At 43.7% G+C, this 24,552-nt stretch overlaps 1 protein-coding gene across 1 annotated transcript in view; it reads right to left on the bottom strand.

Annotated features, from left to right (window-relative positions):
- The window catches only part of CFAP299 (cilia and flagella associated protein 299), a 304,423-nt gene that overhangs the window by 178,920 nt on the left and 100,951 nt on the right, over nucleotides 1–24,552 (bottom strand). Inside the window, exon 3 of the mRNA XM_066632747.1 lies at nucleotides 15,461–15,551. Within this exon, the coding sequence (XP_066488844.1) occupies nucleotides 15,461–15,551 (91 nt within the window). The remainder of the gene's footprint in view (nucleotides 1–15,460; nucleotides 15,552–24,552) is intronic.

Raw genomic sequence — 24,552 nt, 5'->3', positions numbered from 1 at the left:
CAATGAAGATGACCTAAAATTTCAACTGGTACCAAATGCAGCAGTCATGGCTCTTTTGAGGGCCCACTGGTCTGATTATATGAGTGCTTTATCAGCTTCACTGGACATCTGTTTGTTTCTGGGCTGATTCCATGTGCTGGTATCCTACATAGTTTGGGGCCTGGATAACTGCAGGACTGCTTTCTCCTATGTGAATGGACCTGCACTGGGTTAAGCATCAGAGACAGTATTCTGTGTCCTATCACCAGATGAAAGTTGACCTTCTTGGTGGCAGAGCCAAGGATGTACCATCCCATCCCCAGTTCCTGCCCACATTTAAAGGGGCAGTCCACTGTTGGCAACCTTCAGTCTCGAAAGACTCTGGTATCGCGCTCTGAATGGTGGTTCTGGAACAGCGTCTAGTGTGGCTGAAAAGGCCAATTCGGGAGTGACAATCCCTTCCACACCGGGAGCAAGTGCAGTCTGTCCCTGGTCTGTCTCCCTGGCTGTGGGCCTTCCTTCTTTGCCTCTTAGCCTCAGACTGTTGGCCAAGTGTCTCTTCAAACTGGGAAAGGCCATGCTGCACAGCCTGCCTCCAAGTGGGCCGCTCAGAGGCCAGGGTTTCCCACCTGTTGAGGTCCACTCCTAAGGCCTTCAGGTCCCTCTTGCAGATTTAAAGGGGCAGTAAATACACTTGTTCTGGGTAGTGTTCCATTGAATTTTAGCTCCAGTCTTTGGCTGTTTCACTCATATATTTGCTTGTGTTGCTTTTCTTGTATTTTCAATTATTTTTATTTTACAACTTTTTTTAAATTTTGCTTAAATATATAAAATACTATTCTTCTACCTCATTAGGGGTGCAATCCTATTCACAGTTACCTGGGAGTAAGTCCCAATGAAAGCAGTGAGACTTACTTCTGCGTGAACATGGTGAGGATTGTGTTCTACATTTGCTATGTAGCAAAATGTTCAAGACTTTGATCCAAGAATACAGATGTTTATTTATATTGAAAAAATATACAGAACAAGCTAAATAGCCAAACAAGAATTCCAAAATGAAAGAGCCAAGGAAGTGTAGAGAAAAACATATTTAACCCATTTTTGCCTGGCCCACAGGTATACACAGTTGGTCCCTGTTGCATATAAACAACACTGAGCAGAAATTACTTAAGGCAGTGTTTCTCACACATTTAGCACCGGGACCCACTTTTTAGAATGAGAATCTGTCAGGACCCACTGGAAGTGATGTCACAACCGGAAGTGAAATCATCAAGCAAGAAAATTTTTAACGATCCCAGGCTGTAAACCTACCCACATTTACCAAGGAATAAGTCCCATTTACTATCATTGTTTTTTAAAAAAATACTCAGTAGTAGGTCTGTAACGTTTTCCCAAATGCAGTCACATACCATGGTAGCATCAAATCTAATCTATTAAAAATAAAATATTGAAATGAATGGGGACCCACCTGAAATTGGCTCCTGACCCACCTAGTGGGTCCCAACCCACAGTGTGAGAAACACTGGCTTAAGGTAACACAGCAGAGACCAGTGCAGACTAGGAACAGAAGCTGTTTCTCCTGACACTTCAGTTCATTGAACAATGCAAATCAAAACAGTACAAATCAAAACAGTAAAGTGCAGTGCTCTCTTGTGCAAAGAACAGACTAAAAAGTTGTGTATGTTTTCAAGCTGAACCCCAAAAAATATTAGCTGTGACAAACCACTTTCAGGATAGCAAATAAGTCAAGCATTTCCTTGGCTTCACAAAACCCAGTTCATGTTTTCCTTCTGCTGCCCGTCCCCACCTTCCACTCCAGCAGCCATTTTAAGAAAAAGAAGAAAAAGCATTTCAAACACTTCCCTGAAGGAAGGAGAAAAATGTTGGGAGACTCAGAACAAGCACATCACCAACCAGAAGGAAGTGCTCCGTGGGGCGCTGGTGTTTTGAAGAGCTCCATGTGCCTGCCACCTGCTGGAGAATCAGTGTCACAGGTTTTGTGGAAAACATTAAAAAGCATTGACCAAGACAAAAGACTCCAAAAGCAGACAGGTTTGCATCCCAGCAACTCTTCTAATCATTTTCAAAAACAGTATTTTCCTAATGACCATCATTCTGGTATGAGCCAGCCCACCCTGCACCCCACCAAGCGAAATGCACCCTCCTGGTCACATATGGCAGCCTCCCTGGGGCTAGATAAACCTCCTGAATTTGCTGCCTGCTTGGGACTGGAAAAACAAGAGGGTTTTCAAATACCTGGTAATCCACATTCAAAGCAACCACTAGAAGAACAGGAAGAAGCCATGGGGCTTACATGCACAGTTTGCACAACTTCATCACCTTGTATCTTGACAGAACTCCACAATCCATCTTAAGCAGGCAATTGCCAATTAAAGTCCAAGTCACAACAAGCTCATCAGCCTTTTAACTGGCTCTTTATGCCAATAAAGGACTTACTGAATGGAACTGAACTGGCTCTTTGTGTACTCTGTTGTACTTTGTTATTTCCGGAACATCTCTCATTCTGCGACAGGTCAGCAGTACATATGAACAGCCCCACTTTATCAGGCCATAGGCCCATCTAGTCCAGCTTCCTGTATCTCACAGCGGCCCACCAAATGCCCCAGGGAGCACACCAGATAAAAAGACCTGCAAGGCCTCCTGGGAATTGTAGTTTAAGAACATAAGAACAGCCCCACTGGTTCAGGCAATAGGCCCATCTAGTCCAGCTTCCTGTATCTCACAGCGGCCCACCAAATGCCCCAGGGAGCACACCAGATAAAAAGACCTGCAAGGCCTCCTGGGAATTGTAGTTTAAGAACATAAGAACAGCCCCACTGGTTCAGGCCAGAGGCCCATCTAGTCCAGCTTCCTGTATCTCACAGCGGCCCACCAAATGCTCCAGGGAGCACACCAGATGTATATCAAAACAATGAATACGAAAATAATTAGGAGTGGCAAATGTAGTTAAAAATTGTGAAGGAGCAATTGAACACATAAATCAGATAATAGAGGGTCAGTAATCATAAGAAATCATAGCTCACTAATAATACGCACAGCTCCACCAGTACTTCGCTGCATCTGTAAGGGAGGAAAAACCAAAGAAAAGAGGCTCCAGTCTCAGTGGACTAGAGAAAAAGATGGTGCTGAGGACCAAAGCTTGGTGGAGAAAGGATGAAGAGCCAACACAGACAGCAGGAAGACTTTATTTGGGGGGAAAAACGTAAAAACATAAAACACAATTACTGGAGATTCATGGCTGAGAGAAACTGAGGTTCCAATCCTATCCTTACTGCACACACCCATTGATGCAGCAGCACCAAAATGGTGACCGTTGCATCCTATGATGGGGGAGAGGCAATTACAGTGGTTGTCTCTTGGTAAGGAAATAATTGTTCCCGTATTGGAGGGAAGCCTCTGCAGCAGCAGTGCTCAAAGTTGTGACCACTGCGTGTCCAGAATGTGGTCCCTGTCCGAACTGCATCCAAGCGTTCTGTTCGTGTGCCGCAAGAAGCTGCCCTCATTCAGAAGACAGGGACGCTCTGGGCAGTCACATCATCTGCCTGGCGTCCCAGAAGGCCGTGTGACAGGACATCCAGACACATGCAACTGCCAGAGCATCCCTGTCCCCCCATCAAGGGGAACTTTACATGGCACCCGAACAGAACCGAAAGGTCCACTCACCGGGCAAGACAGATCAGAGTGAACCCAGATTTGGTTGCCCAGGCTGTGGTTTGAGCAGCTCTGCTTTACAGCACTGACAGGTCTACTCGGATAACTAAATAGCTATTTATCAGGCAGCTAAATAGCTGTCACAAGTCTGCATTGATCTGTGCTCCAAGATTGGGCCTGGGAAAGGGGTTAGGTTATTGGCCATGGAGGCAAACCCACCCTCCTCCAGGATCTGATCCACCCTCCCCATCTCACCCTCTTCCACCTTGAGTCGCCCCTCCCCACTCCCGTTCTGCCTTCTCACCACCTCCTCTTGCAAGTACGAGAATTGATGACGGGTGGGAAGGTGCAGTGCTCTAAGCTGAGCATTTCTAGATTGTCACTTCTGGATTGCAGCTCTCCTTGGTAATTATAAGATGGGCTCCGTGACCACTTATTTGCCAGTCCATCCAAATGTCCAGGGAACTATAATACTGAAGCCCCTCTCATTAAAAATGGACATGTAACCCAACCCTGGGCATAAAAAACGTTTCAATGTTCAACATCCAGTGTTTGTTAGACTCTGCCTGAGTGCTTTTGTGTTTGTCATCAGTTTAGATGTAAGAGACTAATTACATCATTCACCGACGATGGAAATTCAAGGTCACATTTTCTGGAAAGAAAACCACATGATTAAACCCTTCTTCTAAAACAAATGCGCTCATGATGAATAGTTTACCAAGGATATTTTGCACACCCCTAAACACAGGAAAAATTTGCATTGAATAAAGGCCAGTATGAAAGTTCTCTTGACTACCAAACTCTAGCATCCATGGGAAGACCAGTTCTTCTGAGACTCAATCTCAAACTGTAGGAGATACTTGACCTCTCAGCTCTATCTTGACACAGGTGTATGTTGAAGGGGATAAAATATTAACTATGCTCCCCATGTAAGAAAGCTCTTCAGATGCACCTGTTTGCAGGAGCTTTGTTGGTAATCATGTGGTATAACTAAATAATGGAACAAAAGCTGCGCATTTTAGATGGCAGTTGATGTCAAGTGGAACAAATAAAGCAGAACAAGCCCAGCTTGAACTTTAATTTAGCAGATATGATGGGTTCCTCTAATTGGGTGTTATTTGGTACCAGCTTGCAGTGGGAGGATCTCAAAGATCACACATTCTCACAGACTTTGAAAACTACAACAAGCAAGCTGCTGGATCTCATGTATGTGCTAGTCTGAGAAGGATGGTTTCAATTAAAAGCAATTCTTTTTATATAGATACAGGTCCAGCCTATTTATACACAAATTTTTTATACGCGGATTTGACTCAGCACGAATGGCCCCTGCAAATGAGAAAGAATGTGGTGATCCCTGGAGAAGAAGAAAAATGCATCCTTTTAAAATCACTTTTAGAAACTGAACAGTCCTTTAACAACAGCCTCCTTAATGAGAGAGAGAGAGAGAGAGGACAGCAGGCTAACAATCCATCAATCCTTCTCTCTCCTTCGGACCCCTCCCTTAAATTAAAGCCTTTTGCAAATTAATTACAAATTAGGGTGTGCAAGGCTAACTGCTCTTGATATCTGCATGTGCTGTTGTGCTTCTGAAGTTGAGGATAACACTGGCATGTTGTAGCAGCCATCTTTAGACAACTGCAAATAAACCCCTATCAGATCCTTTTAAAACACACTGTAAATCTTTATGGTGCTGCAGCCGGATGCAGACCACACGACTACTTAATTCTCTTGGCTTAATTCTCTTGGGATGGTGCTTGTAATTTCACCAGGTTTTTCCAAGCTCATTCATCAATTAGAAGCTTTCATCTCCTTTTAAAGTCATGGTTTTTCAAGCAAAGGTGAAATTGCACCTGTCAATATTATATGCTCTCATTACTCCATCATTCTGCCCCTGTGAAATAGAGCATCCTTCCACAAATGCTCAGGAACATGGGTTCTTCTTTGAGGGTAGTCTGACATTGCCTGTTATTCCCGTCACTATTTTTTTTTTAAACTAGCCACAAGATTTTTTTAATTTCTTGTTAAAGGGCACAATCCTAACCAGGTCTATTCAGAAGCAAGTCCTATTTTGTTCAATGGGGCTCACTCTCAGGACAGCGTGGTTAGGATTGCAGCCTTAGTTGCTCAACTTTCAAAAATGTGGCAAGCCTTCACGTGGGTCAGTGTAGCATAAGGCTTCCGCATGCATCTGAGTGCTAGATTTGTGCAGGCATGCCCCTGTATCCGTGAGACAGCTCCCCTTGCCTCTGGAAGGGCGCAGGGGGAACAGATTCGATCTGTGGATACTGGAAACTACAGATACCTGATCCCTCTATAGATTTGCTTATGATGTTTGCTGCAACCCGAAGGATATTCTGTAGGGGTGGTTTTTGGCTGGAAATTTTAAACCACCCTACACCCTATCTCTGACTTGCAATATTAACAACGTACCGCATCTCAAAAAAGACATAGTGGAAATGGAAAAGATGCAAAAGAGAGTGACAAAGATGATTACAGGGCTGGAGCACCTTCCTTATGAGGAAAGGCTACGGTGTTTGGGCCTCTTCAGCCTAGAAAAGAGGCGCCTGAGGGGGGACATGATTGAGACATACAAAATTATGCAGGGGATGGACAGAGTGGATAGAGAGATGCTCTTTACACTCTCACACAACACCAGAACCAGGGGACATTCACTAAAATTGAATGTTGGGAGAGTTAGAACAGACAAAAGAAAATATTTCTTTACTCAGCGTGTGGTTGGTCTGTAGAACTCCTTGCCACAGGATGTGGTGATGGCGTCTGACCTGGACGCCTTTAAAGGGGATTGGACAAGTTTCTGGAGGAAAAATCCTTTACGGGTTACAAGCCATGATGTGTATGCGCAACCTCCTGATTTTAGAAATGGGCTATGTCAGAATGCCAGATGCAAGGAAGGGCACCAGGATGAGGTCTCTTGTTGTCTGGTGTGCTCCCTGGGGCATTTGGTGGGCTGCTGTGGGATACAGGAAGCTGGACTGGATGGGCCTATGGCCTGATCCAGTGGGGCTGTTCTTATGTTCTTAACTACAATTCCCAGGAAGCCTTGCATGTCTCTTGTTATCTGGTGTGCTCCCTGGGGCATTTGGTGGGCCGCTGTGGGATACAGGAAGCTGGACTGGATGGGCCTATGGCCTGACCCAGTGGGGCTGTTCTTATGTTCCTATGTTCATTACCAGGACTGTTGCAAGATACTATCTCTTAACAACAACTTGCCATCTGGACATAATAAACTATATTGGCAATGGAATTGTAGTGGTAATTTCAAAATGGTTAAAGTCTAATGAACGAAAGATAAATTTACATTCTGAAAATATGAAATGTCTGGACTTTGAAAGATGATTAGTTCCTGTCCTTGCTGCCACCTGGGGTGGGCAGGCAGATGCTGGTACCCAGTGATTGCTATGCTAAAATCTTGGATTTCTCAACTATGTTCTATGAGCAGATCTCATGCCCCAAAATAATTTATGCCCCAGAAAGAAAAAAAATAAGTTAAGGAACAAGAACTTGTGTTCTTTGCTTCTGGTTTTTGAAGAAGAAAAACAATCAAGTCTTCTAAAACATCTGGGAAGTGTCTATTAAACTAGTTATCACAAATCCATAGGATGGCTATTAGAATTCCTTTAGTTTTTATTTAGGATCTACCAAGGACCATTGAAGGCAAAAGGCAGAGTTAATGTTATAGTAAGTAAATACACGCATATTATATTTAAAAGGCCTAATGGACTGCTCCTGTTCCCATATACTCCTTCACACAAACAACAGCCAGTGCAGAATGGCCATGAGACTAACGTTCTAGAATGGGGGAGGGGGAGATTTGTTTGGGACCAAGATGAGTCTCCACCACACTGCAAGAGTGCTACAGCTAAGCCAAGGCATTTGGAAGAGATGAAGTGGATTCTTTGTCCCATGTCAAGAACAAAATATGGCTGTGTTGAGGTGGAGACTGCTTGACTGGGTTCAAGTGCTTATTTTGTTGGGCTCAAGGGGCCTGTTCAAAATTGGGGGAAATGCAATCAAATTCTAATCGACCAATTCTATGTAACTCCCCATGCAGAGATGCAGCGGGGCCAATGCAGCTTCTGCTGTATTTTGTGGGGGAGTTTTGGCATGGTGAGGCCTCCTTGGGAACAGGGAACATTTGTTCCCTTGCCAAGTTGACCCAGCAGCCACCATGGGTCAATTTGGACCTGCGCCACATCTATAGCCACGAAAGCAGATCAGGCCCAGGAATTGTGTTAGGATTTGGTGGGTACCGCTGCAGCCAAACCCAAGCCCTTCCTGGCCCCTATCCGTTCACCTCTCCGCCCGTCACCACCCTATTCCACCCACCACCTTCCCCTGCACCATTCTACCTTCCCACCCCATCCAACCTCTCCTTCCGTCCTATCTTAATCAGTCAATCTTTGGCCATTCCCTGGCACATGGGAGGCCGCTCCAGCCTCCCTGCTAGAGATCCAGCAGCGCAAGCCATCAGTAGCTGCTTTACAACTGCCACAAAGTAGTCACCACTGGTGCAATGTATTCTGCCAGCATAGAACTGGGTCATAAGTCAGCATAATCAGGATACAGGCAAGCATTAGATAAAAGCTGACTATGAGCAATTTTTATGCAGGTTTGGAGAGATTAATCCCTTCCCTTACCAGTTTCCTTCAGATATGGTCTATGGCTCCCTGCGGTCTTGCTTGCCCAGACCATAGGTAAAAGCAGGAAATGGGAAGACTTGTCAATAATTATTTGCCCTCAATTTATATTTTGATTCATAAATCTCTTCATGGACTGATGTGATCTTTACAGTTCTGCTGTGCTTCCCACTTCAAAGACATTTCCTGCTTCTGAGAACATTACAGGTCCAGACTATTTATACACGGATTTTTTATACATGGATTTGACTCAACACTAATGGCCCCCCTGCAAATGAGAAAGTATGTGCTGATCCCTGGAGAAGGGGAAAATGCACCCCTTTAAAATCAGTTTTAGAAACTGAACAGTCCTTTAACAATAGCCTCCTTAATGACTGACACACACACACACACACACACACACACACACACACACGCGGCAGCTGGCTGAGAATCCTTCTCTCTCCAGTGGACCCCTCCCTTCCTCCTGAGCAGTGAAAGAAAGGTGATCCCTTTGCATTGGTGAAGGGAGGGGCTCAGAGTAAGCTCTCAGCTCTTTGTAAGGGCTTGCAGGAGGACTGATTTGTCTTGTTAATGACTCTGATCTAACACAGCAAAGGTCAGGGAGGCTGTTTTTAAATCAGAGCAAAGAAACTTTGTTTTTTAAATTGATTTGCTATAGTGTGTTTTTTGCCATCCACATTGAGTGCTTGGAATGGAACCTACACAAATAATTAGTCTCAACCTGTACTTCCTCAAGTCAGTGGCATGGAGGAATTTTTTCCATTTCATGTTCTCTGCGTAAATAAATACAAACTTTTTTTTTTTGGTGTAAGCAAATATACATCAGTGAATGTTTGCTATACAGTTTCCAGTAACTGTGGTTACAATCACCTAAAATCATCCTTATCATGACATTCTGCTTAAAAAAAAAACTTGGCTGAAATATGTCTTAATACATACATTTGTCATGTTTAGAACCTGACAGAAAATAAAGGGTGAAACCACAGCTGCACTGAACTCTGCAACCAGGAAAGCAAAAATTTCACTCAGTGCATTCACAAATTTAATTTCACTGGATGCTATGCAACTGAAGCTTTCTTTATAAAGACTATTTACTTTCCTGTGCTTCAAACAACTCCAGCAAGTCTGGTTATGAGGTTACATTTCCTAATTGTAAGGACAGTTGTACAATGGGATACACTGCCCAAGAGGAAACTGGATAAGAATCCTCTGGAAAGGGCTTAAGAAATCCTGACACTCAAAACAAGTGGACATGGAGACCTCTGAGGCCCTGATCAACTCTGCTGCTATACAATGTTAAATAGTTCTGCAATAAATCAAGGTGCTCTTTGGAAAATGCAGCAGTAGTTAAATGACACAGAGTCCAGAAGCAGACACTGGGAAACCAATCAAGTATCTATTCATTGACATGAGGAAGGCTACTTCAAAATCGTTTGCTAAACTGCTGACAAACAGATTGTACATTGAGCAGAACTGAGTAGTAAAGGTTCTCCTAGAGACCATACTAAGCTAACTGCAGGATGAAGTGATGAGAGAGAAGGGAGGTTGCATGTTTGAATGATCCTATCGAAAGAAGGGCTAAACCAGACTTGGTGTTAACACAGGATGTAATGGTCTGTATTATTAATGGTCTCTGAGGCAAATCATGATGCTGGGTCTGCACACTACCTCTCTGGTTTGCCCAGCCCCCTGGCTCAACACAGCATTGCACCCAACATGTTCTACTATCCCTGGTTTACCATACGCTGGGGCTTAGATTCAGTGCTGGCAGTGGCTGTGTGAGCCGGACCAGTTCTTTCCCTCCCACCATTCTTGCCTTGGATTGTTCCCAGGCAGTTGGCACCACACTGGGCTCTGGTGAAGGGTAAGGGAAGTGTACAGTGGGAAGTTCATTGTCCCTTTCTTGGAGCTTTAAAAGGGACTGCTCCCAGGAGCCCTCACATAACACCAGAACCAGGGGACATCCACTAAAATTGAGTGTTGGGAGAGTTAGAACAGACAAAAGAAAATATTTCTTTACTCGGCGCGTGGTTGGTCTGTGGAACTCTTTGCCACAGGATGTGGTGATGGCAACTGGCCTGGATGCCTTTAAAAGGAAATTGGACAAGTTTCTGGAGGAAAAATCCATTACGGGGTACAAGCCATGATGTGTATGCTCAACCTCCTGATTTTAGAAATGGGCTATGTCAGAATGCCAGATGCAAGGGAGGGCACCAGGATGAGCTCTCTTGTTATCTGGTGTGCTCTCTGGGGCATTTGGTGGGCCGCTGTGAGATACAGGAAGCTGGACTAGATGGGCCTATGGCCTGACCCAGTGGGGCTGTTCTTATGTTCTTATGAGAACCCTATTCACTCTTGCACTCCTATTCACATTCACTCTTGGGAGCCCAGAAGACAATTTAGAGTCCCATGGAAACCAATAATGGTCCCATACATTTCAAAGTGAGCTTATAAGCTACCACAAGACTTGTAGCAGCCAATTGCCACAAGACTTGTAGCAGCCAAGAAGGATTGGCAGGGGCCCCTGAGGGTCATGGGCTTCTGGCACCTTGTGTCCAGCATGCCTGCTCTTTGGTGCAACTACTCCTTTGTCTAGCGTGGGTGGACAATGTCTAACGTGGGGGCGGGGGCTTATTTTCACTTTTAAAGAGAAGCTATGTGGGGACCTAAACTGGATATGTACCAGAGCATGGAGGTAGTGGCTGTTTAACTTTTCTGTTCTGCTTAAAATTGCTCACCCAAAACTACTATGAATCTCCATTTGCGGTTCTTGGGGGTGGGGGTGGGGGGGTGGAATGGTGCAGAATTAAAAACTTCAAAAAATTATTCACACTGCAGTCCCCATTCTGGACTGGACCCCCATTGGACTACTATCTGAAAGTGAAAGGAAGCCAAAAGTAGGTGATGTATTTAATGTCACATCTAGTTTGGTCTACCAATACCGATTGGACTGCCTGTAGCTTACCTAGGGTTACTTGTTGAATTACTGGCAAAGACAAGATCTAAACTGAGGTCCTGATTCATAGCTTAGCCACTATCCTACACGAGACACAGGGTCATCACCTGCATGAGAACTAACTTGGTGCAGGTTCAACACCCGACACTTGAATCAATTTGTCTTGAGTTTCTCTCCAAAAGCTCTACTCACGTGTCCTAGACTCACCAAGCAGAGTTTTCTCGTAGAACATGGCTGGAAGGGATCTCCAGGGTCATTTGAGTTCAGCTCCACAAGCTAAGAAGATATATTTCATTGGGTCTACTTTTGCTGCAGAGAGCATGCAAACTTAGCAAAAACTGCTTTAAAAAAACAAGAGAAAAGGAAAAAGAAACAAAAATTTGGGGACAGAGTACAAGCAAAATATATATTTTTGACTGAAACCCATGAACAACCTTCTGGCAAAGATCACACATTTAAGCTGCTGAAAGACCATTTCTTGGTAAAATTACTTGACATTTTTTTTCCCCTCAAAGGAGGGGGGAGGCTGATATTGATACTTGTGCTGTTAAGACGACAAATCACAGCTACTTCCAGGAAACACAAAGTTTTACTTCATGTTATGCTGGACTGCTTGCAGCATTGAAATTTGATCTGTGTTATATATTCAAAGCACAGAAGTGACTGATTAGTTTGAAAATTAAATTATGATTACCTGCATGACTCACATAATGTCCACAGGGAACTATTAATTGCACAAACATGGGCTTGATCAGATCAGAAGAGAAATACACATTTCGACAATGTTCTCTTTTTTCTTGAGCCCTGAATGCTACGGAAGTTGGAACGCAGCAAAGCAGTAAAAGATCACACCCGCTGAATGTTTTCTAGTGATATACAATGTCATTTTAAGTTTCATGGAGTTTTTAATAAAGGAAACTGGTGTATTAGAAACAACCCAAATCACAAATACTTTTTTCTAAGATTGGCAACAGTGATTCTTTTCAATAGGAAAAAAGCTATAATGGTTGTTCCTATACTCATTTCTATACTACACACTGCAAGGCCAAGATATCTGAGCTAGTCAACACCCCAAAATAAACGCCAGCATGTTCTACCTTTCCCCCTCCTCCAACCTCAGGTTAACATCATTTTCAAATTACAAACTAGATTTTATTTCATATTTTTTTTCCCTAGCTGTTCAAGCTATATCATTAGCAACTTGTAACTAATAAGACTGAAAATTAAAACAACTCCCCTTGAAAAACTATGGCTCTCTAGGAATAAGTCCTACTGAACTTCGTGGGACTTGGTTCTGAGTAGACATGAATAGCATCATGCTGTAAGTCTACTCAATGATGTAGAAATTGGTATGTAGTAATAAAGCATATAGAGCTATTTATTTTGTCAGCTCAAACATTCAACAGAACCTCATCAACTAACCTCTAGAGCAGGAGTGTCAAACTTGTTTCATACAGTGGGCCAAATAAGATTCACAACACCTGCTGCAGGTTGATTTTAGACATACCCATTGGAAGTAATTAAAGCTAAATCCACCAGTTTCTCAGTGCCCTGCATATTGGGGCTTTGCAGAATGGATTTGTCTAGCAGTACGTTCATCTCCTGCTTTCCTTCCATTGTGGGGTTTCTGACCTAGGCCCTGTAAAGCAAGGGCGCTCTCTTTCTCCAGCCTGCACCATTCACAGTCCAGACAAGCCCATTTTGCAGTGGCTCTGGTCCCGCATGGTCCCCAAAGCATGTGGGATCCATTTGGCCATTTTTCACTCTTCCCCAAAGTTTTTATTATTATTATTGATTTGTATAGAGGCATCAATGTGCATAATGCTTTACCATAGAAAACAGGTCCCTGCCCCAAGGGGATACAATCTAAGACACAGGGAAGCCTACAGAGGAAGGGGAGGAGAATCGTGCCAGATAAAACAGGGAAGAATGCACAATGATTTCATATATTTGCGCTTAGGCTTTGTTGCAGTAAGGTGGGACTAGGGTACCAGAAGTGGGATTTGAGGAGAAATTTGCAGCTTCTAGACACTCCAAGCAGAAGAGCAGAACCATTGCAGCCATTCATATATGTCACAAAGCTCAAAATGCAAAAAGATAAGCAACTATGGGGCGTTAAGAACTGCCCCTTCCCTTACAATTTTTCAGATCAAAACAAGGGCTCAAAACATTTTCGTTTGGCCAAGCATACCGATGATGAAGTTCGGATGTGCGACTGGATGTGCTGGTGGTAGCTTCCTGTGCCTCTCTATGATGCTTCCTAGTATCCCCTCCCTTTTTAACCAACTCCCCCAGCTGTTTTTTACTAGTCGTTTTACTTATTGTTGTATATATTATTTTATTTGCTATAAGCCTTATTGTTATTTTTTGTTACACTTGTAAAGCTGCCTTTGGCAAAGGAAAGGCGGAATAAAAATTTTAGTTCAGTATGATATTAAACTAGCCAGTATGACAGCGTACCTAAGTATTAACTAAAAAGTATTGGGAATTTTCAAGTTATAACAGTTTTAAAATGAAAAGATCAATAACTGAAAAGAAACCAGTAGATGTCATTTTTGATATTTTCATCTTTGATTACATAAATGAACATCAAATTAGACTGTACGCAATTTCATACTCATCCCATTTTCGCTACAATTATAACCATCCCAAAAGGCCTCTTTCAGAACTCATTAAAAGTCTGCTGCTGTATTTGTCAGAAAAATCAGTATTCCCCCCCCCCCGCCACACACACACAGAACTAAAGGATATGCTTCAATGTAAATCTGATTTGTCCATAAAGACAGACAGGCTGTTCAATATTCTCCTGCCTATGCCTTCATACAGATCACTGAGACTGCTGTCATGTGAACGTTTAGCGTGTGCGCTGAGAAATGGTTTCTGCGCCTTCCCTGAAATTTCCCCATAGGTAGAGGTGATTGTTTCTGGTGAGTAAGATAGGATTACACTCTAAGTCTTTCTGAGTACGGTAAATAACACCATTTTCAAACATGTCTACCCAGGTGTCACTAGGGCTTGCTTCACCTGACGCAGAAGGCCAGTGCGTCACCCCTATGATGAACCTCCTCCCATGCAGTGGGTGGGGCAACACCCCAGGTGGTAGGTAGGGTGATGTGTCCTCGCCCCACCCCTGCTGGTTTTTTTGCTATAACTTTCAATTCGAAAGTTTTATAACTCGTAGAATAGAGACATTTCAACATGGCTTGTTTAAATGAATTCAGCATGAAATTATGCATTGATAGATATATAACATGATGGTATTATTTGAAACTATCAAGATTTAAAAAATGTTGGTGAATAGTGGTGTCATCCCCCCTGTGCATGTCACCCAGCAGCCAGCAATGCCACTGCCTCTATGCATAGGGAATTTATAAGGTTCATCCTAGTTAACACTCCCATACTGATAATCCATAATTCCATTGTCCGGATTGTAGCCTTTCATTACATTCTTACGTAATGTAGTTGTACAAATCAATGGTAAGGCCACACCTGGAGTATTGTGTCCAGTTCTGGTTGCCACATCTCAAAAAGGACATAGTGAAAATGGAAAAAGTGCAAAAGGTGGAAAAGGTGCAAAAGAGAGTGACTAAGATGATTACTGGGCTGGGGCACCTTCCTTATGAGGAAAGGCTACGGCGTTTGGGCCTCTTCAGCCTAGAAAAGAGACGCCTGAGGGGGGACATGATTGAGACATACAAAATTATGCAGGGGATGGACAGAGTGGATAGGGAGATGCTCTTTACACTCTCACATAACACCAGAACCAGGGAACATCCACTAAAATTGTGTGTTGGGAGAGTTAGGACAGACAAGAGAAAATATTTCTTTACTCAGCGTGTGGTTGGTCTGTGGAACTCCTTGCCACAGGATGTGGTGATGGCATCTGGCCTGGATGCCTTTAAAAGAGAATTGGACAAGTTTCTGGAGGAAAAATCCATTACGCGTTACAAGCCATGATGTGTATGTGCAACCTCCTGATTTTAGAAATGGGCTATGTATCAGAATGCCAGATGCAAGGGAGGGCATCAGGATGCAGGTCTCTTGTTATCTGGTGTGCTCCCTGGGGCATTTGGTGGGCCGCTGTGAGATACAGGAAGCTGGACTAGATGGGCCTATGGCCTGATCCAGTGGAGCTGTTCTTATGTTCTTATGTTATGCCATTTTATAGAACCTTCATTTCAGATTAACTCACAGACATCTTCCCGTTACGGTTGGCTTCCTCCCTCTCTGCCAATGCCTTGAGAAAGTTGTCTTTCAGCTCTTTTTTGGCACTCGATAGAGTTCTAGAAAGGAGAAGACAGAACACGATGTTTCTTTCCAGATTTTTCTACCTTCATTTCAATCCAAAGAACTTTCAAACACAATGAACTAATTATCAGCTAACTGGGTAAGGAGGCACATTCTCAAGTGGTGATGCTCTTATACTAACAAGGGGGAGAGTAACTGTTTCTTTTCACTCCAGAAGAGTGTCTTTTCTATTGGTTGTTTGCTGGTGTTTTCTTCTGCATATCTTTTGGTTGGTAGCCCTTCTGGGACAGGTAACCATGTATTGATTTTTTCTCTGCCAACCGCTTTGTGAACATTTTTGTTGAAAAGTGATATACAAATATTTTAATCATCATCATACGCCTCTGGGCCGCCTCAGATCGTGCTGGAGCTCATACAAGAGCTAGGCAACCCTGGAAGTGACTGGTGCACAGGTGCGGCCCGGAGTGGGGCTAGATCAGCCTATGGGAGTGACACCATGTCATGGGGGTGATGCTGTACTGGGTCCCATTCCAGAGCAGAGCACTTGCTGGATCACAGCTCTTGCTGTAACCAGCAACTGTTGTGTACCTGCACCATATTACTTTCAATGAATTAGTGCTTGAATGCATATACCTAGTGATGCGCAAATACCATTTTACCTGTGAAAAATAGGCTAGATAAGAGCATGAACTGCAGTAAATCTATATAATAATTCTTGCATTAATATCACTAAAAGAAAAACCTCAAACACATGAAGTGGGAGGAAACATAAAACTGTAAAGACAAAGTCATCACATTTTGAGCATACTATGGAAAGTTTTCTGTGCCAACTGGTTGTGGTACTTGGGCACTGGAGTCCTGACTGTCTACCACCAACATAACCATCACCATGCTTGTGATGAACATGGCCAAACTCAGCAAAAACATCAAGGCCGATCAATAAGAACAAACCCAAGTTTGCCATCTAACATCCATTTCTCTCATACTTCATTAATAGCACAGTCTTCTGTTCAGTGGGGCTGACTCCCAGGTAAATGGGTATAGGATTGCAGCCTAAATTATATATCTTGAAATAATACTTCATTTGCAAAAGGTCAATCTAGGGCTGAATTCATGATAGCTAATTGAGCTTGCTGGCTCCTACAAGCCATTACCTTCTATTAAAGCAAAAAGCGCACATTAAATTGTACAGGAATTTCAAACACATGCAGCAATGCACTCGATATGCTAAGGCGGAATATCAGTTTTCAAACACTCTTCCTGTGCATGGACTGTGTTAAAAGAGAGCTACTCTCTCTACAATGACTAATTGGATTAGGAAGTTACTTTTCAAAAGAAAGTTTAAACTCTTACAATTTTTGACATTTTTGGCACGCGCTCCATTAGAAATGAGCTATAAAATGTTTGATTGCTACTTACATAATCTAATGTACAGGAAATACCTTTGCAAAGTCCTTACTACTACGTATTTTATTGTTTAATAAAGTGAACAAGTAATTGTAAAAAAACTACACTTACTACACGTTATGTGAAACTCTAGGAAGTCAGGGTGCTTTTATTTTAGAAAATATTTGAGTTGCTTATGCACTTTTATTTGAACAGTTTCCATGGTTATCACAGCTTTGGCTGACAAGAAGAAACCTACACCTGACATAATATTGGCACCAATATTAGTTAACAGCAAGCTACCAGCAACATGGTCCTGTCATTTATCCAACATTCACAACTTTTTTTTTTTCCTAAAGGTTACTTTATCAGCTCTAGGCTAAGTTCATTTTTTTTAAAAACACTGCTGTCAAGTTTTTTGGTTTTTTTAAAAGGAAGTATTTTAACTTCCTAAGGTGATTAACAGGGACAACGTGAAGAAGCAGCTTTGTCCTCCTGAATTTTGGATTCAAGATATGGCACCCAACACACAGTAATAACTTATAAGAAATCAGGCAATTGAGTAGGAGCCCAGAGCAAGAAGCTAGATTCAGATGGAGGAGTTTACTCTGACAGTAGTTGTGAGGGTTTAGACCAGTGATTTTCATGCTTTTTCATCTTGCGGCACACTAGCAAGGCACTAAAATGGTCAAGGCACACCAGCTTTTTGACAATTGACAAGGCACACTGTGCTGTCAATGGGGGCTCACATCCCCCAATGGTCCTATTGATAAATGACCCTCTTCCAAATTCCCGTGGCACACCTGGGGACCATTTGCGGCACACCAGTGTGCCACAGCACAGTGGTTGAAAACGGCTAGTTTAGACAATTACTATCATCAGATTGTGAAAGTACCCAAAGAAGCACAATGCCTTGTATTGTAGAACATATGGCTGTTAAATTCCTACTAACAGAATACACCTCAAGCAAAACAGAAACTTGCTCCCCCTCTGCTTTGGCTTCTTCTGGGACATTATCCTTCGGACACCTGGAAAAGATGATGCCTAAGAGTACTGATCATCTGGGGTGCACAACTATGTTTAGGAATTTTGTTTTGCAGCCAAGGGGAAAATGGAGTAGGTAGTCTCAAACCGGTTACAAAACAGTGGGAGAGACACAGGTTATAAGATGTTAGAACTACAGCCGGGATGGGCTATGGCGCAGGTTACAGCATGGGGGGAGGGGTAATGATGTTGAAATCATGTTTTGAAGACTTAAAGCTCATTGAAAAATCGGATACAAATTTAATAAGCAAGCAGAGGACAGAAGAACATGTGTGGGTGGGCAAGAGACAGAGCCAAGGAGAACAGTCAAATAAGGCTGTGCAGCTGGAAAATAAGCCAGGGAGGCCGGTAGCAAGGCAGAACTAGAAAGCACAGAAGGTTCTAAAGACCTCTATCCAACCGCAAGACTCAAAGAAACTCTACGATAATAGGCCAGGACGTTGAAAGAGGGGGCAAGATCAAGATCTGTCTTGATCTTACATAATTTGTGACCCATCAAGCTACTGTAGCCCAGATGCAGTGGGGAACCCATCATGGGTTCAATAATCACAGTTTTGCTGCTTACCTGCGAATGTGAAAACGAGTGGATCTCAAGTACCTCACATGCTGCCATGCCCCAGCAGTGAGCTGCATTTGGCTTGGTAAGTCAAAAGTGGCACAAAACATCTCTAGCTTCACAAACGCTATAACTCCATGGTTAGACACTGTCAACTTACAGATCTTCCACAGAACCGCAAAACCATCCTCTTCCACAAAACCAAGGGTAGCCTAGAATAATAATCTCAGATTGGAGACAGATAATAGTTGGCAACCTTCAGTCTCGAAAGACTCTGGTATCACGCTCTGAATGGTGGTTCTGGAACAGCGTCTAGTGTAGCTGAAAAGGCCGATTTGGGAGTGACAATCCCTTCCACACTGGGAGCAAGTGCAGTCTGTCCCTGGTCTGTCTCCCTGGCTATGGGCCTTCCTTCTTTGCCTCTTAGCCTCAGACTGTTGGCCAAGTGTCTCTTCAAACTGGGAAAGGCCATGCTGCACAGACTGTCTCCAAGCGGGACGCTCAGAGGCCAGGGTTTCCCACTTGTTGAGGTCCACTCCTAAGGCCTTCAGATCCCTCTTGCAGATGTCCTTGTATCGCAGCTGTGGTCTACCTGTAGGGCGCTTTCCTTGCACGAGTTCTCCATAGAGGAGATCCTTTGGGATCTGGCCATCATCCATTCTCACGACATGACCGAGACAACGCAGGCGTCTCTGTTTCAGCAGTGCATACATGCTAGGGATTCCAGCATGTTCCAGGACTGTGTTGTTTGGAACTTTGTCCTGCCAGGTGATGCCAAGGATGTGTCGGAGGCAGCGCATGTGGAAAGCGTTCAGTCCACGATGCACAGACTCATTTTTTGCTGCTTCCTTTTTGGCCATAATATTAACCAAATACAACATAATACAACCAAAACTCACAAAACATTTTGTCCAGAGCCTTGCACTGTGACAAAGGAGATGAGTGTACTCATCAAACAAAATTATGGCTGTTTCTCAAAAATACAATGTGAGGTTAGAGTCCTGCAGTACTACGGAAGAACTCAATGCTATATTGTAGGAGAAAGTATTAAATAATAGAGGAAATAGTAAAAAGTTTTACATATTTTTACACTCCATTGGGGTGATTTTAAATGCACAAGAAGGTTGGCAACCCTTAAACATAAAAGAACAAGATAGGTTCTCAAGATGGAAGCCCTGCCTCATGAATTTTTTAGCATTTTTCGAAAATGTCAATATTCATGAAGATGCTGTGACTCATGTCATAAAAGAATATGGCTAATAACTGTACTCCGAAGGAGAATTTTTCCCCACCTTTATTATTAACAGTACTTATACACTGCTTTTAGACAGAAAGTTCACAAAGCGGTTTACAGAGAAAAATCAAATATCTAATGGCTCCCTGTCCCAGATGGGCTCAGAATCTAAAAGATGCAAAATAGCACCAGTAGACAGCCACTAGAAAAGACACTGCTGGGGGGAAGAGGGCCAGTTACTCTCCCTCTGCTAAATAAAAGAGGGACGCCAACTTTAAAAAGTGCCTCTTACCCAGTTAGAAGGAAGGGGTTGGCAATGGTATATACCAGATCCTATCCCTTCTTTCAGCAGCCTCCCTGCCTCTTTTACTCCTCAGACTTCAACCCACAAAAAGCTGGTGGAGGTCCAAATATTTCTGTATTAAATATTTAAGACTTGCACTGTAACAAGAACTAGATCACAACTAAATGAAGACAATCATTTTTTAAATGAGTAACAGCCTAAATGAGGCTAAATGAGCTAAATGAGGAGTGCCAGAACCACCTTTCAGAGCGCGATACCATAGTCTTTCGAGACTGAAGGTTGCCAATTATATATAACAGCCTAATCCTGAGCTGCCCAGGGCGCCTGGGAGAAGTACCCCGCTACCGCGGGAGGCGCCTCAGGAGCAGGGGACGTTTGTCCCCTTCCAAGCAGCCCCACAATGGGGCTACTCACTTTACCACCAATGGTAAGGGAAAGGCACTCATGTAGGGCATGCAGCCCTCCACGAAAGCCCTGGATCCTGCGGAACACAGCTTCGTGGATCCTCCTCCCTCCCTCCCCTGACACGCCTCCTGCCTGCCCCCAGGCACGCCTCCCTCCACCCTCTCTCTGCCCCCACCGGCCTCCCCCCCGGAACGCCTTCTCCCCACCCCCGTCGACGCCCCCGCCTCCCTTCCACAGCTCAGCAGTCTAGGAGACCACGGAGCCACGGAAGTCGGACGACCGCCCCACGCTAGCCCAGCACCAACTGGCACTGGGCTAGCACCGGCGGGAGCCCGGTGGTGAGCCCCACAAAAGTGCCTTACGGCACATTTGCGACTATGGTCGGCGGCACAGCTCCATGCCACCAACCACAGGATTGGGCTCTAATTTGATTATATGAAGGTTTTGACCAATATATTATTATTGACCAGTCTATCTATTACCAGTATATAATACCAGTTATTATTATTATTTTATTTAGTTGTGAAATATTTGATACCCAGTTTTCATACGTAGGTTACATCTAATGCAGTGCTTCCACAGTGTGAGCCATGACTCTCCAGGGAGCTGCGGAAGACATTTGGGGAGCTACCGAATCCTTGTGAAAAACCCACCTCCCTATACAATGTATAGGATTGCAGCTCTAATGGGGAGCTGCAGCCAATGGCCGAATCGGTCAAGGGAGCCACCAGTTGAAAAAGTTTGGGAACCACTGGCCTAGTGATGTGATTTTAAACAGTGCAACATTCATATGTTGCACACAACATTAATATACTGTACAATTTTTAAAAAAGAAATCTCATAATGGGGAGGCACTATAGTTGTCTCTGTGTGTTACTAACTGGGACTGATATGAATCTCCATGCAGGATAAAATTCTTGCTTAATCCAGAATGTATGGAACTTTTTACTACCTGTTAAAAAAGACATACTTTGTCCAGAAGTAATGGGCAAAGAAGTACTTTTTAAAAGTTGTTTTATATTTGGCAGGAGAAAACTGTCCCTCTTCATCCTAGCATGACATCTTTTCCAGTTGGTTTTGCTAGTGACCTTTTTTGCATTTTGCTTTAAATTGTGAGCCCTTGGGGTACAGGGAGTTTATTACTTATTAACTATAAACCATATTTATTTATTTTGCTATGTAAACCACTTTGTGAACTACTTTTTTTTTTTTTTGCAAAGTAATATATAAATATTCTGAATAACCATAATAACTGACTCAGCACAGAGTGTTTTCCAGGGGTTCTCTCCTGGGGCATCTCTTCTGTCTTTTAGATTATGAATCCCTTTGAACAGGAAACTATTTTTTTTCCTCTTCTCTCACTATGCAACTACTTTCGAACTTTTGTTGAAAAGCAGTATAATAAATAAATAAATAAATAAATAAATAATATCCATTTATTTAGCTAGGGGACCACCTGCAGAATCTCCCCATCCATGGCTGACGCTCTCTCAGCTCAGGAGCAATGGGTCTTTTTCCCCACTGATCTGGCTTTTCAGAGATGCATGTGGGCAAGGCTTGTGGTTTCAGGAGCCTTGGAATCTTGTTATGAATATATTTCACAGGCAGCAAGGGAGAAATAACTAAGCAAAGTCTAAGCAACACAAGACATCAAAAGTATCAGAGGGGCATGAACCTTGGATCACACCGTGCAAGGGGCACTTTAAAAAATAAACAGCTTTAGATCGAATCATAATATTAATCCATTTTAAGGAAAAATAAAGCATCTAATACATTAAGCACTTTTACTACAAGAGGCAACAGTCCTAACTAACATGCCTTGGAAAGCAACACATCAAAATAAAGATGCTTATCAAGATCTAAACAGCACTTCCTGAAGAGTAACCAATTAAAAGGTTAGCACAAAAATAAAAGATTTGCAACTCAATTTGCAAACATGAAAAGCTTCTAAAAGCCCAATTCAAACTCTGGCTTGAGCCAGTGCATGCCTCCCTGCGCCAAGTCCAAGAGTTACAGATGTGCCATGAGACATGTTGGTGCCAACTCAAGGGCCCTGGGTAATGACAAAGTATAGGCCTCTGCCTGAAGCCCTGTTGACTGCCTGGAACCCTGCTAGCCACACACAGCTGTGAGAAAGTTGCTAATTAGGACATTCCTAGGGGGCCAGCTTCTAGGAGGGATGTGGGAGCAGCCAGCCCTCATCTCTAAGATATAGCCATTCCCAGAGTAGCTGATTGGCCAAGGACACCTTGATTAGGAATCTGCTCCAGCCGCAGGTTTCAGGTTGGGCAGGCGGGGGGGGGGGGGGACCCACCACGAGCGAGTGGCTTGATTGGACGTCTGCCTCTAGAACAGTGGTTCTCAGATGTTTAGCACTGTGACCCACTTTTTTTAGAATGAGAATCTGTCAGGACCCACCAGAAGTGATGTCATGATCAGACGTGACATCATCAAGCAGGAAAATTTTTAACAATCCTAGGCTGCAATCCTACCCACACTTACCCAGGAGTAAGTACCATTTACTATCACGGTTAAAAGCATATACATAGTAGCCTGTTAACAGAGCTGTAACATTTCCCTAGATGCAGTCACATACCATGGGAGCATCAAATCTAATATATTAAAAATGAAATATTAAAATGAATGGGGACCCACCTGAAATGGGCTGGGGACCCACCTAGTTGGTCCCAACCCACAGTTTGAGAAACACTGCTCTAGAACAGGGGTCTCCAAAACCCGGCCCGGGGGCCAGATGTGGCCCGCAGCAAGCCTCTTTCCAGCCCACGGCCAACCTCTTGTCCCCTGAAAGCCTCTGGCCCACTCAACTGTACATGAGCAAGCTGTGCTCTGGTTGTGTCTGGAGGGTGTTCTGAGGGCCAGAGAGGTTGAATGAATGAGTCCATTCATTCATTTATTCACTCATCTAAGTTCCATCTCTAATTTATTTATTTAAATTTTATATTTAAATTTTTTTTCCCTGGTCCTCCACACCATGCCAGATATTTGATGCGGCCCTCTGGCCAAAAAGTTTGGAGACCCTTGCTCTAGAAAGTTCAGCCGGTTCTGATTTCTAATTAGTAGTTGAGCTCAAGTCAATTATAAGAATCACCTGTTAAGGAAGATCCTTTGTCTTAGCTCTTCTCTGGCCTGTGGGGCCTGAGCTTTGACTGCTCTGTTCCATCTAACGACCCTAACCGTGGCAGGGCTGGCTGATGGACTGAGATTTATAGATGTGAGACTTTGGTGAGTGATTGTTAGTATCATGAGTTAGTTTTTATTATTTTAATATCGGGGTGTATAGTATGCTCTCTTTGAATTTCTAAACCTATGCCTAAGCAAAGTACCTGTCTTATGTTCTTTCTGTCCTTTAATAAATCCTATCTATTTACAGCTGTGCGGATTATTGGAACCATGGAAGGGGGAAACTGGTGGTAATTGGGACTGGCTTCCAGTGACTTGGTCTTATGTTGCCCTGGTGCCCATTAAGTGCACCTGACACCCTGCTGCAAGCTGAGTGGGGACTCTGGCTGGGAAGTCAAGGCTTTGGAGGGCAAAATTGACCTGTTGGCATGGTTTGTGAGCTCCTCAAGTTGTGAGAGCATTTGGCAGCTACCAGAAGCTGGTTGAGCAATTTGAGGGTGATTGGGTGATTGCCCTGCTATGCCTGACTTGTGAAAAGCTTCTGCCTGCCTTGATTTCACGGGCACAAAGATGTGCACTAGCCTTTAGGCACTGGATCCAGTCTCCGCACTGACTGGCACAGGTACATGTGGGCTAAGCAGCTTGGGTGAGAGTGGTGGAAGGGTGGTGGTGTTTATGGCGGAAGGTGGAACGGGTGAAAGATGAGGCCCCGGAATGATGCACATGCCTAATCCAACCCCTGCTCCCAAACTGGGCAGCTCTACATGGACTTCTCAGATAAATAGCTGGTGCAGATCCAAATAGCTCCATAGGGCAGGCTGCGGCATTATTCGGGGTAAGGGGAAAAATATCCTCTTACCCCAAGGTGACCTCCACTCTGCTCCTAGCCTGAGTTGGATACAGCACAGGTCATGCGGCTTGGCTGTACTGGTGCAGGTTAGGATTGCACTGTAAGACACTGATGAA

This window comes from Tiliqua scincoides, chromosome 6 (genome assembly GCF_035046505.1).
Source record: "Tiliqua scincoides isolate rTilSci1 chromosome 6, rTilSci1.hap2, whole genome shotgun sequence".
Taxonomy (NCBI): Eukaryota; Metazoa; Chordata; class Lepidosauria; order Squamata; family Scincidae; genus Tiliqua; species Tiliqua scincoides.
Note: the sequence above shows the minus strand (reverse complement) of the source record. Positions and strands in the feature narration are given on the sequence as shown.